Source organism: Penicillium cataractarum, assembly GCF_028827025.1.
Source record: "Penicillium cataractarum strain IBT 29864 chromosome Unknown utg000001l, whole genome shotgun sequence".
NCBI lineage: Eukaryota > Fungi > Ascomycota > Eurotiomycetes > Eurotiales > Aspergillaceae > Penicillium > Penicillium cataractarum.
Window position 1 is genome coordinate 5,240,338 of NW_026622737.1, and position 17,950 is coordinate 5,258,287.

The 17,950-nt window shown below is 50.4% G+C and overlaps 7 protein-coding genes across 7 annotated transcripts; 3 read left to right on the forward strand and 4 right to left on the reverse strand.

The window, feature by feature from the left end:
- Positions 1-143: 143 nt before the first annotated feature.
- On the reverse strand, positions 144-1,469 carry N7496_001855 (uncharacterized protein; the record flags this gene model as incomplete). The annotated part of the gene is made up of 1 exon (XM_056694786.1): positions 144-1,469. One exon carries the CDS (start codon positions 1,467-1,469, stop codon positions 144-146), a length of 1,326 nt encoding a protein of 441 aa, XP_056561515.1.
- A 1,232-nt stretch (positions 1,470-2,701) lies between these two features.
- On the reverse strand, positions 2,702-4,512 carry dbp5 (ATP-dependent RNA helicase DBP5; the record flags this gene model as incomplete). The annotated part of the gene is made up of 4 exons (XM_056694787.1): positions 2,702-3,178; positions 3,238-3,973; positions 4,032-4,188; positions 4,422-4,512. 4 exons carry the CDS (start codon positions 4,510-4,512, stop codon positions 2,702-2,704), a joined length of 1,461 nt encoding a protein of 486 aa, XP_056561516.1.
- A 635-nt stretch (positions 4,513-5,147) lies between these two features.
- N7496_001857 (putative actin polymerization protein Bzz1) lies at positions 5,148-7,706 on the forward strand (the record flags this gene model as incomplete). The annotated part of the gene is made up of 6 exons (XM_056694788.1): positions 5,148-5,192; positions 5,254-5,280; positions 5,372-5,899; positions 5,957-6,037; positions 6,105-7,257; positions 7,312-7,706. The coding sequence occupies 6 exons, from the start codon at positions 5,148-5,150 to the stop codon at positions 7,704-7,706; spliced, it is 2,229 nt and encodes a 742-aa protein (XP_056561517.1).
- Positions 7,707-8,202: 496 nt separating this feature from the next.
- Positions 8,203-9,369, reverse strand: N7496_001858 (uncharacterized protein; the record flags this gene model as incomplete). Its single annotated transcript, XM_056694789.1, has 3 exons — positions 8,203-8,907; positions 9,026-9,162; positions 9,294-9,369. 3 exons carry the CDS (start codon positions 9,367-9,369, stop codon positions 8,203-8,205), a joined length of 918 nt encoding a protein of 305 aa, XP_056561518.1.
- A 3,504-nt stretch (positions 9,370-12,873) lies between these two features.
- Positions 12,874-13,745, forward strand: N7496_001859 (uncharacterized protein; the record flags this gene model as incomplete). Its single annotated transcript, XM_056694790.1, has 2 exons — positions 12,874-13,150; positions 13,213-13,745. 2 exons carry the CDS (start codon positions 12,874-12,876, stop codon positions 13,743-13,745), a joined length of 810 nt encoding a protein of 269 aa, XP_056561519.1.
- A 565-nt stretch (positions 13,746-14,310) lies between these two features.
- Positions 14,311-15,414, forward strand: N7496_001860 (uncharacterized protein; the record flags this gene model as incomplete). Its single annotated transcript, XM_056694791.1, has 1 exon — positions 14,311-15,414. The coding sequence occupies one exon, from the start codon at positions 14,311-14,313 to the stop codon at positions 15,412-15,414; it is 1,104 nt and encodes a 367-aa protein (XP_056561520.1).
- Positions 15,415-16,000: 586 nt separating this feature from the next.
- On the reverse strand, positions 16,001-17,796 carry N7496_001861 (cytochrome P450; the record flags this gene model as incomplete). The annotated part of the gene is made up of 4 exons (XM_056694792.1): positions 16,001-17,239; positions 17,294-17,317; positions 17,383-17,598; positions 17,662-17,796. 4 exons carry the CDS (start codon positions 17,794-17,796, stop codon positions 16,001-16,003), a joined length of 1,614 nt encoding a protein of 537 aa, XP_056561521.1.
- Positions 17,797-17,950: the final 154 nt, after the last annotated feature.

Here is a 17,950-nt window from a genome sequence, read left to right on the forward strand (position 1 = left end):
ATATATTGATTGTATTATGGTACTAGGTAACAGTCATAAGGTTGAGTGAGATAATATAAAGAGTCATGAACATGGAACATCGTTTGAAATCCTCATCCAAAGCACATTGCACAAGGGACATGGACAAATGAATCAACCAAAATCTATCTCAACTCATGACTCCTCTCAGTCTCATTGACAGAAACTGTCTTGGGCTGAGACTCGGCACTGAGCTCCGTAGCCCGATCAGTCTGAGGTGCGACGTGCGCCGGTTGAGGAGAATATTCCTGACGTGGGTAACTCTGCTCAGACGGAGGATAGGCAGCCATGGGTGGCATGCCCGGGCCACCTGGAGGGGGCGAGCCGGTCGGGGGATAATAAGGACCCTGTGGATACTGAGCCTGATCCTGAGCCTGGGGAGGCACAAGTCCAGTAAAACCCAGAGCCTCGGCGGCAGGATCGCGGCGATGAAAGAACTTCTTCAACCACATGCCCACCTTCGCACCACCAGACATAGACTTCCATCTTCCCGCAAGCCAAGCCTGTTGATCCGGCGTCTTGGGATCGTACTTCTTCACCGTTAAAAGAAGGAAACAAGACAGAATCGGGCACAGGAATGCCCATGCATACGGCAGTCCGCGCCGAACCTTTTCGCCCAGCATGGCCCGGCGGAAAATAAACCAACTCTCCCATAGACCGAGGAGAAGGAAGAAGCCGAACCATGAGAAGAAGATTGCGAGGAATAGGCCAACAGGCGAGATGCCCCAGGTATAGTAGCATCCGTTGGAACAGCAATAGCCACCTGAAAATGCCGAGCCGCCGATATACCAGGTGAATTTGTCACAGCCAGAACGACTTCCGCCGCTGCTGCTGCCACCACTGGAGGATCCACCACTGTTGTAGTTATGGACGCAGGAGGTGAATCGCGAAGGCTTGTACACTGAACTAACAGAAGACAGGACACTGCTCGGGATATCGCTAGGATCCAGCATTGCCTGCGTATAGGTGATCTGATCGGTGATATACTGATATGTCTGCGTGCTGGTGACAACGGTGGTTGGACGCATCAATTGCTCCGCGTCATATGGCATATAAACGGGGATAGCTGTCGTGAGGGTCGCGCTGGTTGTGTAGGAGCATGATGCCGGCGCCGTGTAGACGACATTCACATAGTATTCGTAGAAGCTGTTGGTAGTGATCGCGACACCTGCCGTTGGAGCGACGACGAGGTTGATAGCTGTCACATCGGAACTGTATCCCTCGATCGTTGTGAAAGTGCTGATCACGGAGGGGTTGGTTCCCGTTGGGCTGATAGGGATGATGGAGGTCTCGACGATGGGTTTCTCTGTGAGATAGGACGCGGTGAATCCGTCGACGACGGTAGTTTCAAAGACCTCAACGTATTGCGTTCCAATCCATGGTGTAGCATTGGACCTAGCAAATAGAAGCGAGGCCAATAGGCCGATCTCTGTGCCGGTGAATAGCCTCATCCTCATCGAATAGACTCTCAGTCGAGGCAGGGTGTCTGTCGTCGGAGATCAAAAGAGGGGAATAAACTCAGAAGAAAAACGGACCAGCAAGGTTTGACGAAGGATCTACTCTCGTACATAAGTCTCCTCGTCTAGAGCCTCTGCCGACGCCTTGCCTGATTGAGCTCCATGATCCGAGTATAAGGGTCTGATGAGAAGAAGGAAAGTAGGGTCTCGCAGGACAAGGAAATTAGGCCCAAGCCCAAATCCTCAGAATAGGTGACCCTGATGACTCTGTTGGTTCTGATTGGCAAAATTTGAAATAGACGCTATCTACTTCACGTTAGGGGTCTCGTATTTTAACCTTGGTCATCCAGTAGTTCTTGGTCCTAGCACGGGTGAATACGAACTGGCCAAGACGCCAAGAGCTTTGAAGCCACTAAACTACTAAAGTTAGTGCGAGCTTTAAAAGCCAAGAGGTTCTTCGCTTGGGGACTATGATTAATTTCCCTTGGACCGTGTGCTACTATCACCCCTAGTCCGTCATTTCACTTTGCAGAAGCTCTTCCTGAATCGAGGTCAGCGCTGACAGAATATGCATTCCCGCCAGCGTTTGAGCCAGCATCTAACCGAATGGGTTTCGATGAACACTTTGATTTTATAGTGTGATGAGTCTCAGTTATGTGATCTGGCATGCAGCTATGATTCAAATCGAGTACTAAGTTTCGATGTGCTATGATCCATTGGAACGCATTTGCCAAGATCCATAGAGGCCTTTTCGATGTTATGACAGCGTCGAAATCCGAGGTCTATAAGGTCATGCGCAATCAGGAATGCACGCCGTATCTGATCCCAGATATCCCCTCTCTGCCAATACCTAACAGAAATACTCTTTCCATTGACGTTGCTCTTTCGAATTGACATACGTTCAGGATTGGGGAATGGGAAATTTACGGGAGAAGGCTAGCTGTACCCCTCGTCCGCGACAGCCTCCGTAAGGCGGTTATGTTATAGACCAGTAGGTGTTTGCACGTCTGGGAGGCTGAAAACTAAATTCATTGTTTGGTATCTATTATCTCTGCTCCAAGAAAGCCCCAGATCATAAGCATAAAGCAGGGGAGGCGGGAAAAAAAAGAGGATTCGTTAATGTTTCGTTTATGTTCTAAGCCAGGTAGTTCATCGAGGGGCAATCGTCCGTAGCTAGATCATCGGGAGCATCACTGGTGGCATAACTCCACATTGTTCATAAACTCTCACTGGTTCTTGGCGAACTGGGCCTGGGCACGTGAGTTCTTGATCGTTCTCTTGATCATGCGCTCGACCTCATCCCAGTCGCTGGTGTCGATGCGGTCAATTTGGCAGCTGAAGTGCTGCTGAATCTGACGAAGCATATCCCACTCCTCCCGGTTGGAGACAAAGGAGATGGCAACACCAATGCGGCCAAAACGACCGGTACGACCAATACGGTGGAGGTAGGTCTGGTAGTCGGGCTCGCGCTGGCGGTTAGGGTTCATGACCTCGGGAATGTCGTAGTTGACGACAAGGGATACAGTGGAGACATCGATTCCACGGGCGAGAACGTTGGTCGTGATGAGCACCTTGGCCTCGCCATTGCGGAAGGCGTCAATGACGGCATCACGCTGAGATCCCTCGATACCACCGGTAAGGGAAGCAACGGTGTGGCCCTCTGCGGTCATGCGCTTCTCAATCTCGACAGCGGAAGCACGAGTCTGGTGGACATGGTTGTTAGCAAATGTAAAAGAGAAGTTTCCGGGTGCAAAGTACAAACCCTGACGAAAATGATCGACGAGCCAACAGTCAGCAAGCCGTAGAGCTGGACAAGGTTGGTGTATTTCTCCTCGTCACTGTTGCAGTCCATGTACAACTGCTTGATACCCTCGACAGTCAACTCGTCGTGATGAAGAGTGATCTCGTTCGCGTCCGGAGCAAACTTAGCAGCATAGCGGTGAACGTGGGCCGGGAAGGTGGCAGAGAACAGCACAACCTGGATAGTACGAGGGAGCATTGACTTGACACGAATACACTGGTCGCCAAGACCCTGCTGGTCGAGCATGTTGTCGGCCTCATCCAAAACCAGGACCTGGAGACGGGTGGGGTTGAGGACGCGTCTCTTGATCATCTCCTGGACAGTACCAGGAGTTCCAACCACAATAGCGGCGGTCATTCGAGTTGGCCGAGCCGAAGCATCGGCAGGGACCGCAGTTCCAATGCTAAGACCGTCGAGGAACTGTCCCATCGCATGAACGACACCAACAATTTGACGAGCAAGCTCACGGGTGGGAGCCAAGATCAGGGCTTGAGGAGTAGCCCGCATTTCTTCGGTGGAAATGTCGACACGGCTCAGGACATTCAGGACGAAGGCGGCAGTCTTGCCAGTTCCGGACTGGGACTGTCCCACGAGGTTCTTCGGGGGGTTTTGCATCAACAGAGGGAGTGCGCGCTCTTGCACTTTGGAGGGTTTGCGGAAGCTCATGGCCGAGAGACCCTTGAGGATACGTGGGTCACTGCGATCAATCATGTTGTTAGTTGTGTATCTGGAACAGGGCATGGCCAATTACTCACAGCCCAAGATCTTCGAAACTCTTCACAGAGAACAGGGGGTTGTTAGGGTCCGCCTGCAGGTCACTGAGCTTGACCTCGACCTGGTAGTCAGGCTCTTGAAGCGCCGAACCCTGGAGTGCAGTTCCGGCACCGTCATCGCTGATCTTCTCGGGGGTCTCTGTGTTGTGACAAAATAAAGAGTATTAGTGTACTGTCCAGCCAAGGTCCCAAGAGAGGTTGTCGCATCGAATCGCAGGTTCTCCAGAAAATCACGCAAGGTAGTTTCCGTGTTCCAAGCAGTGCGATACTGCATGGTGCATCAGAAACCACTTGTTAACATGCCGAGGGGATAATCCTAGCTCAAGGCCATGTCGCGTGTAGTCCGTAGCAACTGGGAAATTGAGCTCGTACCGGTCGTGGTGGTGGCGGGCTGGGAAGCCTCATCAGGTTTGGTGATACGGTCGGCCAAAGAGCCGCCGGTCTCGTTGTTCTCGGTGGACATTGTGTGATGTTAACGAAGGGAGAGTTGAGAGATTGAAGAGGTGATATCGGGAAGTGGAAGAAGCAAAGCTGGAGGGGTGTCGCGGGGTAGTTGAAGAGGGAGGAGATGCGATTGAATTCGAGCGGAGGGAGAAAGGTTTAAAAAGAAGAGTGAGTGTAGAAAGGTGAAGGCTACAACTCGAGGTGAGAGGCAGCAGTCGAGCAAGGCACCAGAGAGAGGAGCTTGTGAAGAGAAGAGTGAAGCTCGAGAGAGATGCGGCCGCAAAAACAGCAGAAATGACGCCGGCGGAGTCAGGCAGTAACGGAACTAAGCCTGTTTAGGGGAAAGATGGAAACGGTACGGTATCTGCCTTGGAGGTTTAGCGGGAGAGTCAACCGCGCGCAACGCAACGTGGACGTAAGGTATTGTCACAGGCACCGGCGCTGCTCCCCGCCTCCTCCCCCAACTCGTTGCGATCATCGTTCTTCTGTCCGAATTGGCTTCGAACTTGTCGAGTCGCGCAATCTACTTCTCCTTTGCCATTTTACTCAGTGGTCTGCCGGATCCAAGGGACCACTTGAGGGCCACAATTCCTTTCTGATATTCGAATCCCATTGTCAGCTCATGCGTGATCTGATTGCGACCTCACTACGGCCATGGCGGCAGCTGACATTGCTCCCCAGTTTGGAGCGGAGCTAAAGGTAATTCGACCCCAGAATGTGATTGGAATGATTTCTCGTCTGACTTGATATCTGGGATTAGGACAACTTCAAACCTGTCAACGCTTGGGTACGTTGCCCGCATCCGCTCGCTTCCCCGCAAAGGGAGCGTCATTACACCTCGTGCCCGGGACCAGAACTAATGTAATCGTGTCGCACAGGTATCGAACGGCATATCGTGGCTTGACGAGATCCAACAATTCTATCGCGAGCGGAGCGCCATCGAAAAGGAATATGCGGCGAAACTGACGGCACTGTGCAAGAAGTACCACGACCGTAAATCCAAGAAGATCAGCTCTTTGAGTGTCGGCGATACTCCTTCCTTGACTCCCGGCTCCCTTGAGAGTGCCTCGTTGACAACGTGGACAACGCAATTGACCGCCGTCGAATCCCATGCTGCCGAACGAGACAAATATGCGACGGAATTGATCGGACATGTGGCAGAACCGCTGAAAAATGCCGCTGCACAGTTCGAGGAGATTCGCAAGTGTCATGCCGACTATCATACTAAGCTGGAAAAGGAACGTGACGCTTCCTATGGCGAATTGAAGAAGGCAAAGGGGAAATATGACGGGGCTTGCCAGGAAGTCGAATCTCGACGAAAGAAAACGGAATCTTCGTTTGATCACGGCAAAGCCAAGGCTCAGTCTGCGTATCAACAACAGATTCTGGAGATGAACAATTACAAGGTATGAAATTTTCCGGTGTTTAAGAAGGCCGAATGGGATGATTAATCGCTCGCGCAGAATCTCTACCTTATCAGCATCAACGTCACGAATAAGCTCAAAGAGAAATTCTACCATGAATATGTCCCTGAAGTTTTAGATGTAAGTTTGATCTACAGCATCCCATCTTTTTCGTAGGTCTATTGAACAGGTTTGACTCTCTCAATAGGGATTACAAGACCTGAACCAGACAAGAGTCAGGAAACTGAATGATTTGTGGTCCCTCGCTGCACAACTCGACAAGTCTTCCTTAACAAACAGCCTCAATCATTCCACCAATCTCATTGGCGAGATCCCTCGCAATGATCCTCGGCTTGACTCCATGATGTTCCTTCAGCATAATATCGCTCAATCACAAGAGCCCGCGAACATGGGCTTCGAGCCTAGTCCGGTGTGGCACGACGATGCATCCATCATCACCGATGAAGCAGCCAAGGTATTCTTACGCAACGTACTTGGAAAGAGCAAGACACAGGTACGCGAGTTGCGGGTGGAGGCGGATAAGAAGAGACGGGAGGTAGAGAACGGCAAGAAGACTCGCGAGGGGATTCAGCAGGGCAAAGACAAGCGCAATGAGGTTGATGTCGTGCGAGGTATTTTCTATCTGCAAGAAGCTCTGCATGAGGTGGAACGGAAGTGGGTCACTGCGGAGGTGGAAACATCCACTATCATATCCGTGGCAGGAGACTTGTCTCTAGGAGCCAAAAATCATAACTTCCGATCGCAAACCTTTAAGATCCCCACAAACTGTGATCTATGTGGTGAACGCATTTGGGGTCTTTCTGCCAAAGGCTTTGACTGCCGGGACTGTGGTTATACCTGCCACAGCAAATGTCAGATGAAGGTCCCAGCAGAGTGTCCTGGAGAACAGACCAAGGAAGACAAGAAGAAACTAAAGGTTCAGCGTCAGGAACAAGCTGGAGCTGTGCCTGCTGCTGATGGTGATTCTGCTACAGCGTCATCCGCGGCACCATCTCTCACTCGTCAGAACACCATGAACTCACTGAGCTCGGGATATGCTGCCAGCACTGCGCGATCAGTGTCGGTCACCAACGTCGCGGCCCAACCTACTCCCGAGAGCCCAGCAGAAGCAGCCCCTGCCCCGGCCCCTGTGGCTGACTCTAAGCCCGCTGCCGCTAAGCGACACAGAGTGTTAGCTCCACCTCCCACTGCATACGTGAGCGCGCCGCCCGTCACGGAGTCCCTGTCTGCTTCGAAATCCCAGGAGCCTCGGGGCAAGATGATTTACGCATTCCAAGCGACAGGAGCCGATGAAGTGACAGTTCAGGAAGGGGATGATGTTGCTATTGTTGAGCCAGATGGTAAGTCTATCCCATTTTTACGTTCTGCTTGCAACCTTACTAACGCTCTCACAGATGGATCTGGCTGGATGCGTGTCCGTGTGGGCTCGCAAGAGGGTCTCGTTCCCTCCTCCTACGTTGAAGCCGCACCAACGCCATCGCCCGTGCCATCGGCGAGCCCTGGCCTAACCGATCGACCGGGATCGGTGTACTCGAACTCCTCTGCATCACTAGCAGGTAGCGCGGCGCCTAAGCGTGTGGGCCCTGCTGTGGCGCCCCGCCGTGGTGCCAAGAAACTGCAATATGTCGAGGCACTGTACGAGTACGAGGCGCGCAGCGATGCAGAGTGGTCGATGGCGGAGGGCGACCGATTCGTCCTAGTGACGCGTGACAGCGGCGATGGTTGGGCCGACGTGGAGCGTGGTGGAGTTACCAAGAGCGTTCCTGCAAACTATATCCAGGAGGTGTAGACCCCGGCTTGGGATTTTTGTATATATTGACCGCAACATAGTACAAAGTACCGTGAGTGTGGGGCGGATGCCAATCATGCTGGCCTTTTCTCATTCTATTTCTGTCGTTCTCATGGGCGTTCTTGCGAGCCCTCCAGCGTGATCTGCATCAGCAAGGAGCGATTAGGGGGATGTTAGTGTTTTACAATGCATCTGCGGACATAGTTTTTTGAGTGATCGTGTTTCGAGCGCAATCCAGTTGAAATTGGATTTAAACTGATTTCCTAAGAAAAATGCTATGTGACACTCATATGCTGCACAGCTAAGCTATTTCTCGTCATGCTCATCTTGATATAAAATGCTAACCAAACAGACATGCCTGGTCATCTCAAATTCAACTACCGAAATTTGCACGCTCACAAGGATACCTCACAATCTGGTCATCACCGGCCCAATGCATTCTCAGTCATAATCATCAGTCGTAACATTGACTGCCACACCGGCAGGACAGCAAATGTTATTGAGACGCAGCAGGATAGCCTGTGTCTAAATGCTCGAATCCCGTCTCTGGCGACCACATATACCTTGACCAATCCTCCACATGGAAAACCTCGTCTGTCAACCCCTCTGTCAAATCCATATCATCCAGATATTCCAAAGCCCCATCATCGAGTGTCAGGGCCGGATCCAGCGGGAAATCAAACGGATTAGTACCCTCCAGCGGGCTGATCATCGGCACGTTTTGAACCAACCCAGCCGCAGACACGGAGGACGAGGCCGCGGCGAGGGAATACATGGGGTCAAACATATTTTCGCACATCGCCGGGTCCAGCGTCAGGGTATCCTGCCCGGAGCGAGCAATACTCTGGCTAGATCCAGTACGACTTATATCGGCCGAAACCGAGAGCGCGGCCATGGCAGAAGATGTAGACGGGAGGGCATAACTGCCACCACAGGACTCATTCCCCGAGCCCTCGGAGCCCGACCACTCTCCCACACTACCGCGGACCTTGGTGCGGCGCGAGGAAGATTGCGAACCGCGAATGGGGGTCTGGGACGACGACACGGAAGCCGCAGAGGTCGACCCGGAGCGCGAGACACGCGCCGACGAAGCGCCAGTCGTGTCTTTGGCGCTACTACTACTGCCCGACGGTCGAGGAGCGATGGGGAGGAAGCCGTTCGAGCTGGGATGACGCGGGTATAGTCTGGCGTGGGTTGCTTTCTAAGAACCAAAGAAGGAACATCAGCACCATGCCGTCTGCATCTCTTCTTCGCATTTGTCGAAGATCTGCCTTCCGGTGGTGGAAACGGCTGGCTTTTTTTGTGTGTAGTTGCGTTACTTTTGAGGATGGAGTTTTAAGCTCCGCTTCGCGCTTCAGGCGCGCGTGTTCCGTTGGTGCCTCGCAGGGCGTGGCGTTGCAAATTGAGCACGTTGCGAAGGGGCGGCCCTTGCGCTTGATGCGGATTAACGGTCGATCTAGTGGGTTTGTGTATTTAGTTAGGCTGAGTTTTGAGGTTGTGGTATGCCTAGTGGCGTGGTGGCGAAGTACGTAGTGTAGAAGCTTTAGGGTGTGTAGACAGGAAAAAGAATCATAAATTCGAACTTACCATGATGTTTGCAACTAGTCACTCGGTGACCTCGAATGCAAGCTTCGCAAGCCCACTTCTGACCGTCGATGAGCATCCCTCGATAAGATGAAAAGAAGCAAGCATAGTGAAGTAGGACTCAGGAGCCTTTATACCTTTGACAGTCCCAATTGATCGGCTAGGCCCGCCATGTTTTTTTTTGGGATTAATTCTTATTGTCGGATTTCCGTTTCCCGTTTTTTATTATTATTTTTCCCATTCATTTGATAATGATTTTTTGGGAGGGGAAGAAAGGTAGGATTGGGAGGGGCGGATTTCTGCGAGTGGGAGCTATGACATACACAACCACACTAAGCACGAAGTACGTGGAGGATGTATGTACCAGCTGGCGGCCCTGGCACCGAGTGGTTCCTGTCTGTCTCGAGAAGGTCCATAACGGCTTGGATTGATTTGATTCGAGGTCACAGCCACAGGATCGACCTGAGGTGGGACTGGCTCGTGCATTCGGAGGGTTCCGTACGGTTAAAGTACTGTTTTGGTGGACATTGACCATGGGAGCTTGGACCAGACATAATTTTCGGTGGCTGAAATTTGCGGTACTTTTTCATTCTTCTTATTGGCATGGATCTTTTGCCGAGCACAGAGCAGGTAACTCGTGGCTCTTAGAACTATGACTTACAGCAGGGCGTTGTTAGAATCTACAACTTCTACTATGGGATGGTAAGCCAAACCATCAGAGATGATTCTACTCTTTTTAGGCAGGACTTTTTTTTTCTCTTGGAAATTTGGGGGTACCAGTCTTTTGCCTTGATTTGTTTAGTCTTATCCGCTCTGGTTGCAACAGCGTGAGGGATTTTTCTCACGCCTCGGCTGCCTGGAGATTTTTACCAGTTCAAATGTTCCCGCGCCAACAAACGCAGTTTGATCACCACCAGAGTGGAAATTGAAACGACCGGGAAACCCCCCTCCTTCCTCGGGCATATCCTTACCCAGGGTACTAGTTAGATGATAGGGTGCTTGCTTATTATTCTTACATATTCTATAGGCCACGGTTGGATTTTGCTGACTCCCCCGGGCTGCCAGATCGGTGCTAGATCTTAGCTACAGATAATGCCTCATACATATCCCGTGCAGCGGTTCGGAAAGGCTCAGTTCGTTGTACCGAAGCCAGACTTGCAACTATGGAGTCATCCTAGTCTCTTCCTCAATCAATAGTACTTATCCATTTAGTACCCACGAGGAGTTTTTCGCCTAGGAAGATTTGGAACTCGCTAATCGTCGTTCGACTATATGATATACACTGTAGTAGAACTCCTAGTCGGCCGACGAAATGGCTGCTCAATCAAGATAGGGCTGTTAGACCAAGTCAAAGACAAGTCTTGATGCCCATCCTATGATATCACGCGTTCAATAGTTTATTGCCAACACGCATGTACTCCTCGCATGAGCCCTGGTCAGCCATATCGGGCTAAATGCAAATGGAGGTGGCTGTGCCGTCGTAGCTTCGCTTAAGTGGCGTCGCACTGATCTGTCCTAAACGGGATTTTTGGAACAGGCGCAGTAGCCTCAAGATTTCAATTGGGGGTTTGTCTTCGTGTTTCACAAGCTAAGGTTTTACCTTGAGCGCTGTCATTTTTTGCATATGCAAAAGCAATAATTCTCCTAAATCTACTCGGTTACCTTTCCATGTTCCTGTAGATCAGGAACAAACAACTTTTGAAAAAATGGGCATCGCAAAAGAAAGGCACGGATAGAGAGAATTTTTTCGAAGCGAAATTAAAGAATATTAAGCTCTTTCACACGGGTCAAAATGCCCTGAAACTTGTCAAAGGTGTGCCGGTTGACCTGCCAATCTGTAAATTTGGGCGGATCTCCACACGGCTCCAGTATGCGCCATTTTGTATACCTGAGGCATTTTTCTTTTCCAATTGTTGAGGTCGGCTTCCTTAAGATGAACAGGATTCTTTCTCACCGTACTTCCTCTGTACCAAAGTATGCGACTGACTCAACGTGTCTATTCACTCCACTTACGAAATGACACGATACCAAGCTGAGGATGATCTTGTGTTGGTGAGGGGAGAGAAGGAGAGGGGGAAAACAGCCAGCCGCACCGGAATGTGGGTGGACTCTTGCCTACCGCGCCATTCTTGCTGCGATATCCATCCTACCTCGTTAGATTGATGTGATAGATGGGGGTATTCTCAGGGCCCCCGAAAAATCTTTCTTCTTTCAATTCAGATTTCCCGCCCGTCGCGCATTCAGTCCACGGCCGACATGCGTATGGCAAAGTATCGTTCCTGAAAGGCCGAATCTATGGGCCTTAAGAGAATGGGTTTGTCCAAAAATTGACATTTCGCTGTCCTTGTTTACCCATTTCCTGGTCTTAGCTTCCCGTCTTGATGGTAGTATCTCGGAAAATGTCTCCGATGTTCGAGAGAAGTTTGCGACAATGCCAATATGACAAGAGTATGATCTCGCAATTTTCCCATCGACGATCAAAACATAGCAGAAAGCTACCACCCCGCGAGATGCCGAATGAAGCTGAATGTCATGGGCAGTTAAGTGAATCAGACTCGAAGACAGATATCGCTTCATTTTTCGCGTTCAGTATCGATCTCGGTTCTGGTCATAAAGAGTGACAGGAGGGCGTACCGGGCCGAATTTATAGTTCTCGACTCCGGTCTATGGCCGATTCGGCTTCGAGATAATCCTCCGCGCACAGGCTCGATTTTGTTCGCGGAGATATATTGCGCAACAACTCAGACCCTGCCATCAAGTGCGACTTGCTAGTTGGATGGCTGCCAATATTCCCGCGCCCTGTCTGTGGCTGACCGCTACGACAGGGTTCTGCTCAAGGGCCGGAGTCTCCCGCAAGCGGCATCGATGACTTGTATATACCTTGCCCAGCTTGCAGAAAAGCCGAAGTTTGCTGGAGATAAGCGTGAGCCAAATTATTCAGCGACTGCCAATAGTTATTTCAACGTGGGCTAGGATGTCGCTTGACATGGCCTTAAACGCTCGGGCCATGATCATCGTCGCCTATCACTGATCCGAACAAGGTCTCCAAATCTGGCCTGGAACATTTGAATGCAGCTCTTAATTTCGAATTAGCTGTTTGGCACAATCAGAATCAGTGTGCTCGAATGAAGAACCTCTACCAATACACCGCTGATGGCTCTAGCGGATTGATATCCTTCGGCGCGATCATTGAGTCCCTTCGCGAAGACGGCCCCCACATACCCCCTCTGAGCCCCAGCATAGTCCCTTTTGAAGATCCTTGATTGGGTACTAAAGTGTCTATCACATCAGACCGAAGGCACTTCATGTTCTGGAGATCGACAGGGCGAATCAGGGTAGAACGCTGAGCCCCAACGTCATGACGAGGGGGGCCGTGTGTATCAGGGGCCAAATCGGGCTAGGACTATGAACAGCCTTCAAACTGCCGTTCACCGCGCCAGTTGTTTTTTTTTCTTCTCATCATTCATCTGCATTCATTTGCGTGAAGTGGTCGCTTGTCGCTGTCTTTGACCAGTCAAGGCCTGACGATACTTGACGGCAGATTCCAGGATTCAAAAGTAGTCTCATTAACCGTTCAAACAAAATGTTCCGCATCCTGCAGGTCATACTTGTGTTGAGCCTAGCGCCAAACCTTGGATTTGCAGCGGCCAGCACCAACGGTACATGCTATTATCTTAACGGAGACGTTGCGTCCGACCATGTTCCCTGCAAGAGCGGCGATAACGTGGTCAATTGTTGCGATAGTCGAGCAGTCTGCCTGAGTAATGGAATGTGTCTCATGCAGGGAAGCATGGGACTCAGTCTTGGCCGTGGTTCCTGCAATGACCCAAATTGGAGCCCAGCATGTTACGCGCCGTGTCGTATGTACCAGCTCGAGACTCCCACCGTCTATGCTGGAAGATCTAAAATGTTTCTTTCTCAGGTGATGCTTATCGCGAGGGCGGCGTGCCAATCTTCCCCGTTACTTGGAATGAAGTGAAGACTCAGTACTGCTGTGGCAAGGTCGAATTGAGTAATGGCAAAACGACATGTCGCTACGGGGACCCGTTTACAATCGCAGAGGGAACCGTCATTCCGGGAGTGGCATACCTTTCCAACGTCACGTATACCGGCTCAATTGAGAATACAACTACGTGCGACAATTCAACATCATCTACCTTGAGAGGACCTTCGTCCTCGAATCGAGGCTTTGCCATTGGCGTTGGCGTCGGGGTCCCGCTTGGTGTGATAGCTCTTCTTTCCCTCGCATGGGCACTATGGGAACGCCGCAAGTTTTCACAGATGAAAGCCTCAACACCCATGGAGGGAGCTTATATTGGACCCTATCGCCCAGCCCAGCGTCCGGTTGAGTTAAGTGCGACGGGGTCTGGAGCTGCAGAGTTGGATAGTCAGAGCGAGCCCAAGCATATAGACTTTAGAGCAGAGGAACCGATCGAGAGTGAGAGGCATGCTTAGTGGATGGTGCTTCATCATTATAATGTCCCGTTTTTGGATATGGCTCCATGAATAGGCGCTTTGGCGAATGACTGGACTGGTGATTCGCCTCTGGAAAGCCCGAGGCACCAACATGGGAATACAGGTGCTAATAATCCCGCTACTTGCATCACCTCCTTGATGTCCTTATTAATCGTCCGATTATTTAATGGGCTCAGGATCTGGCTGAGGACCTATAAAGAGATGGTTGGAAAAGACCAAGAAGAACCCTTTGAAGTTCCGCACCTCCATATACAGTAGTAGTTTTCGACATTCGTTTGACCTCACACTCTTTTGACTTGATTCCCAGAAAATAAATTATGCAAATGCGAGTTCTCATTGGATGTTATTTTTAGCACATTGATCTAAACCGCTTCCTCCATAGTCCATTTATTTAACAATACGCTTTCGTTACCGTATGTGGTGTATTTTACACGAAATCAGCAGACACACGGTCCCTATCCCCTCTCTATCGTGACCATCACGAACTTCGACCATAACACTCGCGCGAGAAGCGAAGCTTATTTGCAGCAACCTTCATCAATCGATGGATGCATCTGCCCCAGGCTCTATGCGCATCCTAATTTTGTCGTCTGTTTTTGTGAGCCAATCTATGGCGTCTAGCTCGACACCTCTGCTCGGCTGGCAGTTAGACGGGAACACTCGCTCGGCATGGGACATCCTGTGGACTTGTTTGTCAACAATTTTTGCCTGCACGTGGACTCTTCTTCACATGGACGTCCCTCCCCGCAATATGTCCGTCGCGAGATTTACAATTAGTAAAATACGTCTGTGGGTTCTAACTATCCTAGCCCCAGAGGTTACGTTCGTACGGGCGGCCGGTCAGCTCGACGATGCGAGAACTTTGAAGAAAGTGTGCAACAAGGCACAGAAAAGACGAGACGCGGAATCCTCAGAGCCAAAACTATGGCTATCACAACGGACTAGGCCGCTTGAACAAGTTGAAAACTTGAATCACGTAGATCTACATCCAGTCCACGCCGATTGGACGCTCTGTCAATGCTTCTGTGTCATCGCTAGCGGACTCGTGTTGCAGACGCAGGATCAATGGATCTACACAATACGGCCCCACGATATGAAACCTCTCATCCAGGCTGGTATTGTCCACTGTTCGGACTTTCGAGACCAGGATATCGAAGATCGAGCGAAAGCAGACTCGTTTGCCAAGTTCTTTACCGTCCTTCAAAGCACCTGGTTTTTATGCAACGTCATCACACGATGGGCCTACGATCTACCAGTAAGCCCCATCGAATTATCAACTGTTGCCTATGTGACCTGTGCTATTTTAATATATGGGGTATGGTGGTATAAACCTAAAGACATGGGCACGTCTATCGCAATCCATCTACGATGTAACCGTGATGATATACCGATTGAGGTTCGCAATATAATAGAGGGGAATTCCACCGGGTGGGTTCATGCACGAGCTCTCGTTAACGAGGATAACCGGGTGTCTGTCTTGTGGAAGGCTGTTCGAACGCCTTTCTTACGCAGAGATATTGAACATCTCGAGTCGATCGATGAAGCAGGTGGTCTTGATCTTATCAAAACACCATTTGGAATCTTCATTTTTGATGTGATATGCAGTTTCACTGCTCTTCTTTACTGCGGGATTCATGTGGCCGCGTAAGACTGAACTCTTCTTTCCCGCGATTGTCCCTGTTTGCTAACGGTAACCTTTTCCCGGATAGATGGGATTTTCCTTTCGCAACTCGCGCCGAGCTAATATCTTGGCGTGTCTTTTCCCTCGCATCGATTGCTATGGCTTTCATTATATGTCTAGTGGGTGGTCTCGTAGACGCTGCAACGCTCCCTAACTCAAAGGACCTACTTCCTTCCTTCGTCGTTGGCCTCACTCGCCCAGCTGCTCTTTGGACTATGCTCGTTACTGTCATTGTTAGCTTTAACTTCTACATTATTGCACGCTTGGGAATTATAGGCCTTATCTTTTCGTCATTGAGGGCTCTTCCCACTGGGTCCTACACAACTGTGGGGTGGATAACTAGCATACCGCATTTCTGAAAAGGAACGAGTCAATCATGGTGCATAAATCATTGATATAATGATATCAAGATCACGATATATCGATAAAGCAGGGGCTGCGGGCATTTGACTGAGAGGACCTAACTACCGTCGCGGGCGATGACATCAAACTTGGTCCCACTTATACACTGCAATTTTCACTTGAAAATATCTATCAGATTCGCTACCTAGGCCTACACATTTGGTGCAGCCACAGGGGATTGAATCCACTGCTTGGTCTGAGGATCAAGAGACTTCTCTTCCGCCTCCTTCCACTCTCTAGTCACCATCTCGGCACGCTCCTTAGACCTGGGGGTGATACAAGCAGGGAATTCCTCTGGCATACACACAAAGCCTTGCGTCAATCGATCCGGGTCCGGGATAATTGGCTTTCCTTGATCATCCAGCGCAGGCTCAATATTGAACGCCCACAAGATACGGGACATACCAAGGAACAGGCTTCGCTCAGCAACGTGAATACCGGGGCAAATACGACGACCCGCCCCAAAAGTGAATGTGTCTCGCTTTGAGGGGTCTGGGTTGGCTGCGGCATCTCCTAGACTCTGGCAGTCGTTTTGATACCGCTCGGGATTGAAGATGCGTGGACTCTCATGCCGATTCGGGTCCATATGGATACTCCACACGTTGTTCATAACTCCTGCACCCTTGGGGATGAAGTAGCCTTTGTATTCATCATCTTGTGTCACGGCATGTGGGACAGCACCCAGGATGGTAGTTGGCATCCACCGAAGAGACTCTTTCATGCAGCCCCGGATGTACTGCAGTTCGGCCAAGTCTTCCATGACAGGGAGACGGTCGGGCCCAATGACTCGATCGATCTCGGCCTGCGCTTTCCGTTGGACATCAGGGAATAGCAGCATAGCTTGCACAAATGCATAGAGTGTGCTTGAGGTTGTATCAGAGCCAGCCTCCAGCAACGTCCCGGAGATATAGGCGGCTTGGTCATCGCTAAACCCATCCCGCTTCTGTGCCTCGTACATTCCAGCACAGAAGCAGGGATTTATAGTGTTCTCCTGTGTTTGTTTCTTTGCCTTGAGCCAGTGGCCTCGGTAGAGAGCTTTCTCGTGCTTGTGAAGCTCCTTGGCCTTCTTCTGGGTCGGCAACAGGAAATCAGGCAACTGACGCAAGAAGGGGAAGAAGTCGATGAGAGCAGCCGCGCCGGTTTGGTTGATGGTTGCGAACTCGGAAAAGCCGTCGAATAGTTGCATCATTTTCTCATCCTCGTAAGTGGGTGTTCTCCATCCAAACACCATGGTCGTTGTAAGTGCATTGGAATAGCGACGGATGTGCTTAAGGAAGTCTTGAGGCTGGGTCAGGAACTCATAGAGCATTTGACGGTTTTCCAGCATCTGATAAGTAACATATTTTTTCGAAGTTGTCACGTTGAGCAGGCTGTGTACCATCTTACGGAACTTTTAATCTGTTAGTAAAATTCGAAAGTAGAGTCACAAATTTGCAGTACTTACAGCACGCCATGTCGGGCCATATCCCTGTTGTCGAGGGCAAATTAGTCTACCGCAAATCTATCACCTAGCGGGCGCATGTCAGGACGTACCATCATCAGCAATCGAAGGTCACCACTACACAAAGTCTGGCCAATATACATCTCCTGTCTGTGGGAGTAGATATTACTGCGTTTGTCTAGCAGCTCCTTCACAGCCTCATCGCTTGACAACACGATAAGACACTTTGTACCCAGCATCAAACTGTAGATGGGGCCGTATTCACGAGCCCATTTCTCAAACTGCAGGTGAACATCCTGAGAAGACATCTTGGAACTTGACATTAGTATCGCAAACAAGTTGGTTCAAGATTAGGAAGACTGAGAACTCACTTGATGGATGTTCCCTAAAATTGGAAGAGTAGGGGGGCCTGGAGGATAGTTCTTAGGTCGACGACCGATCGAAAAAATGCGCGATATCATTACGACAGCAATAGCTGCTCCGACAATTGATGTGATGGCCATCATGTTCAAAGGGTTCTGATTGGCCGCAACTACCCAAGTTCATAGAAGCGCCCACGCAGAAATATATTTCACGTGGGGAGAACGTGTCGCTTGGCATCGTTGATGTGGGCGATAGCAGTGCTTTATAGCAAGCCATGAAATAATATCGACTGTATTT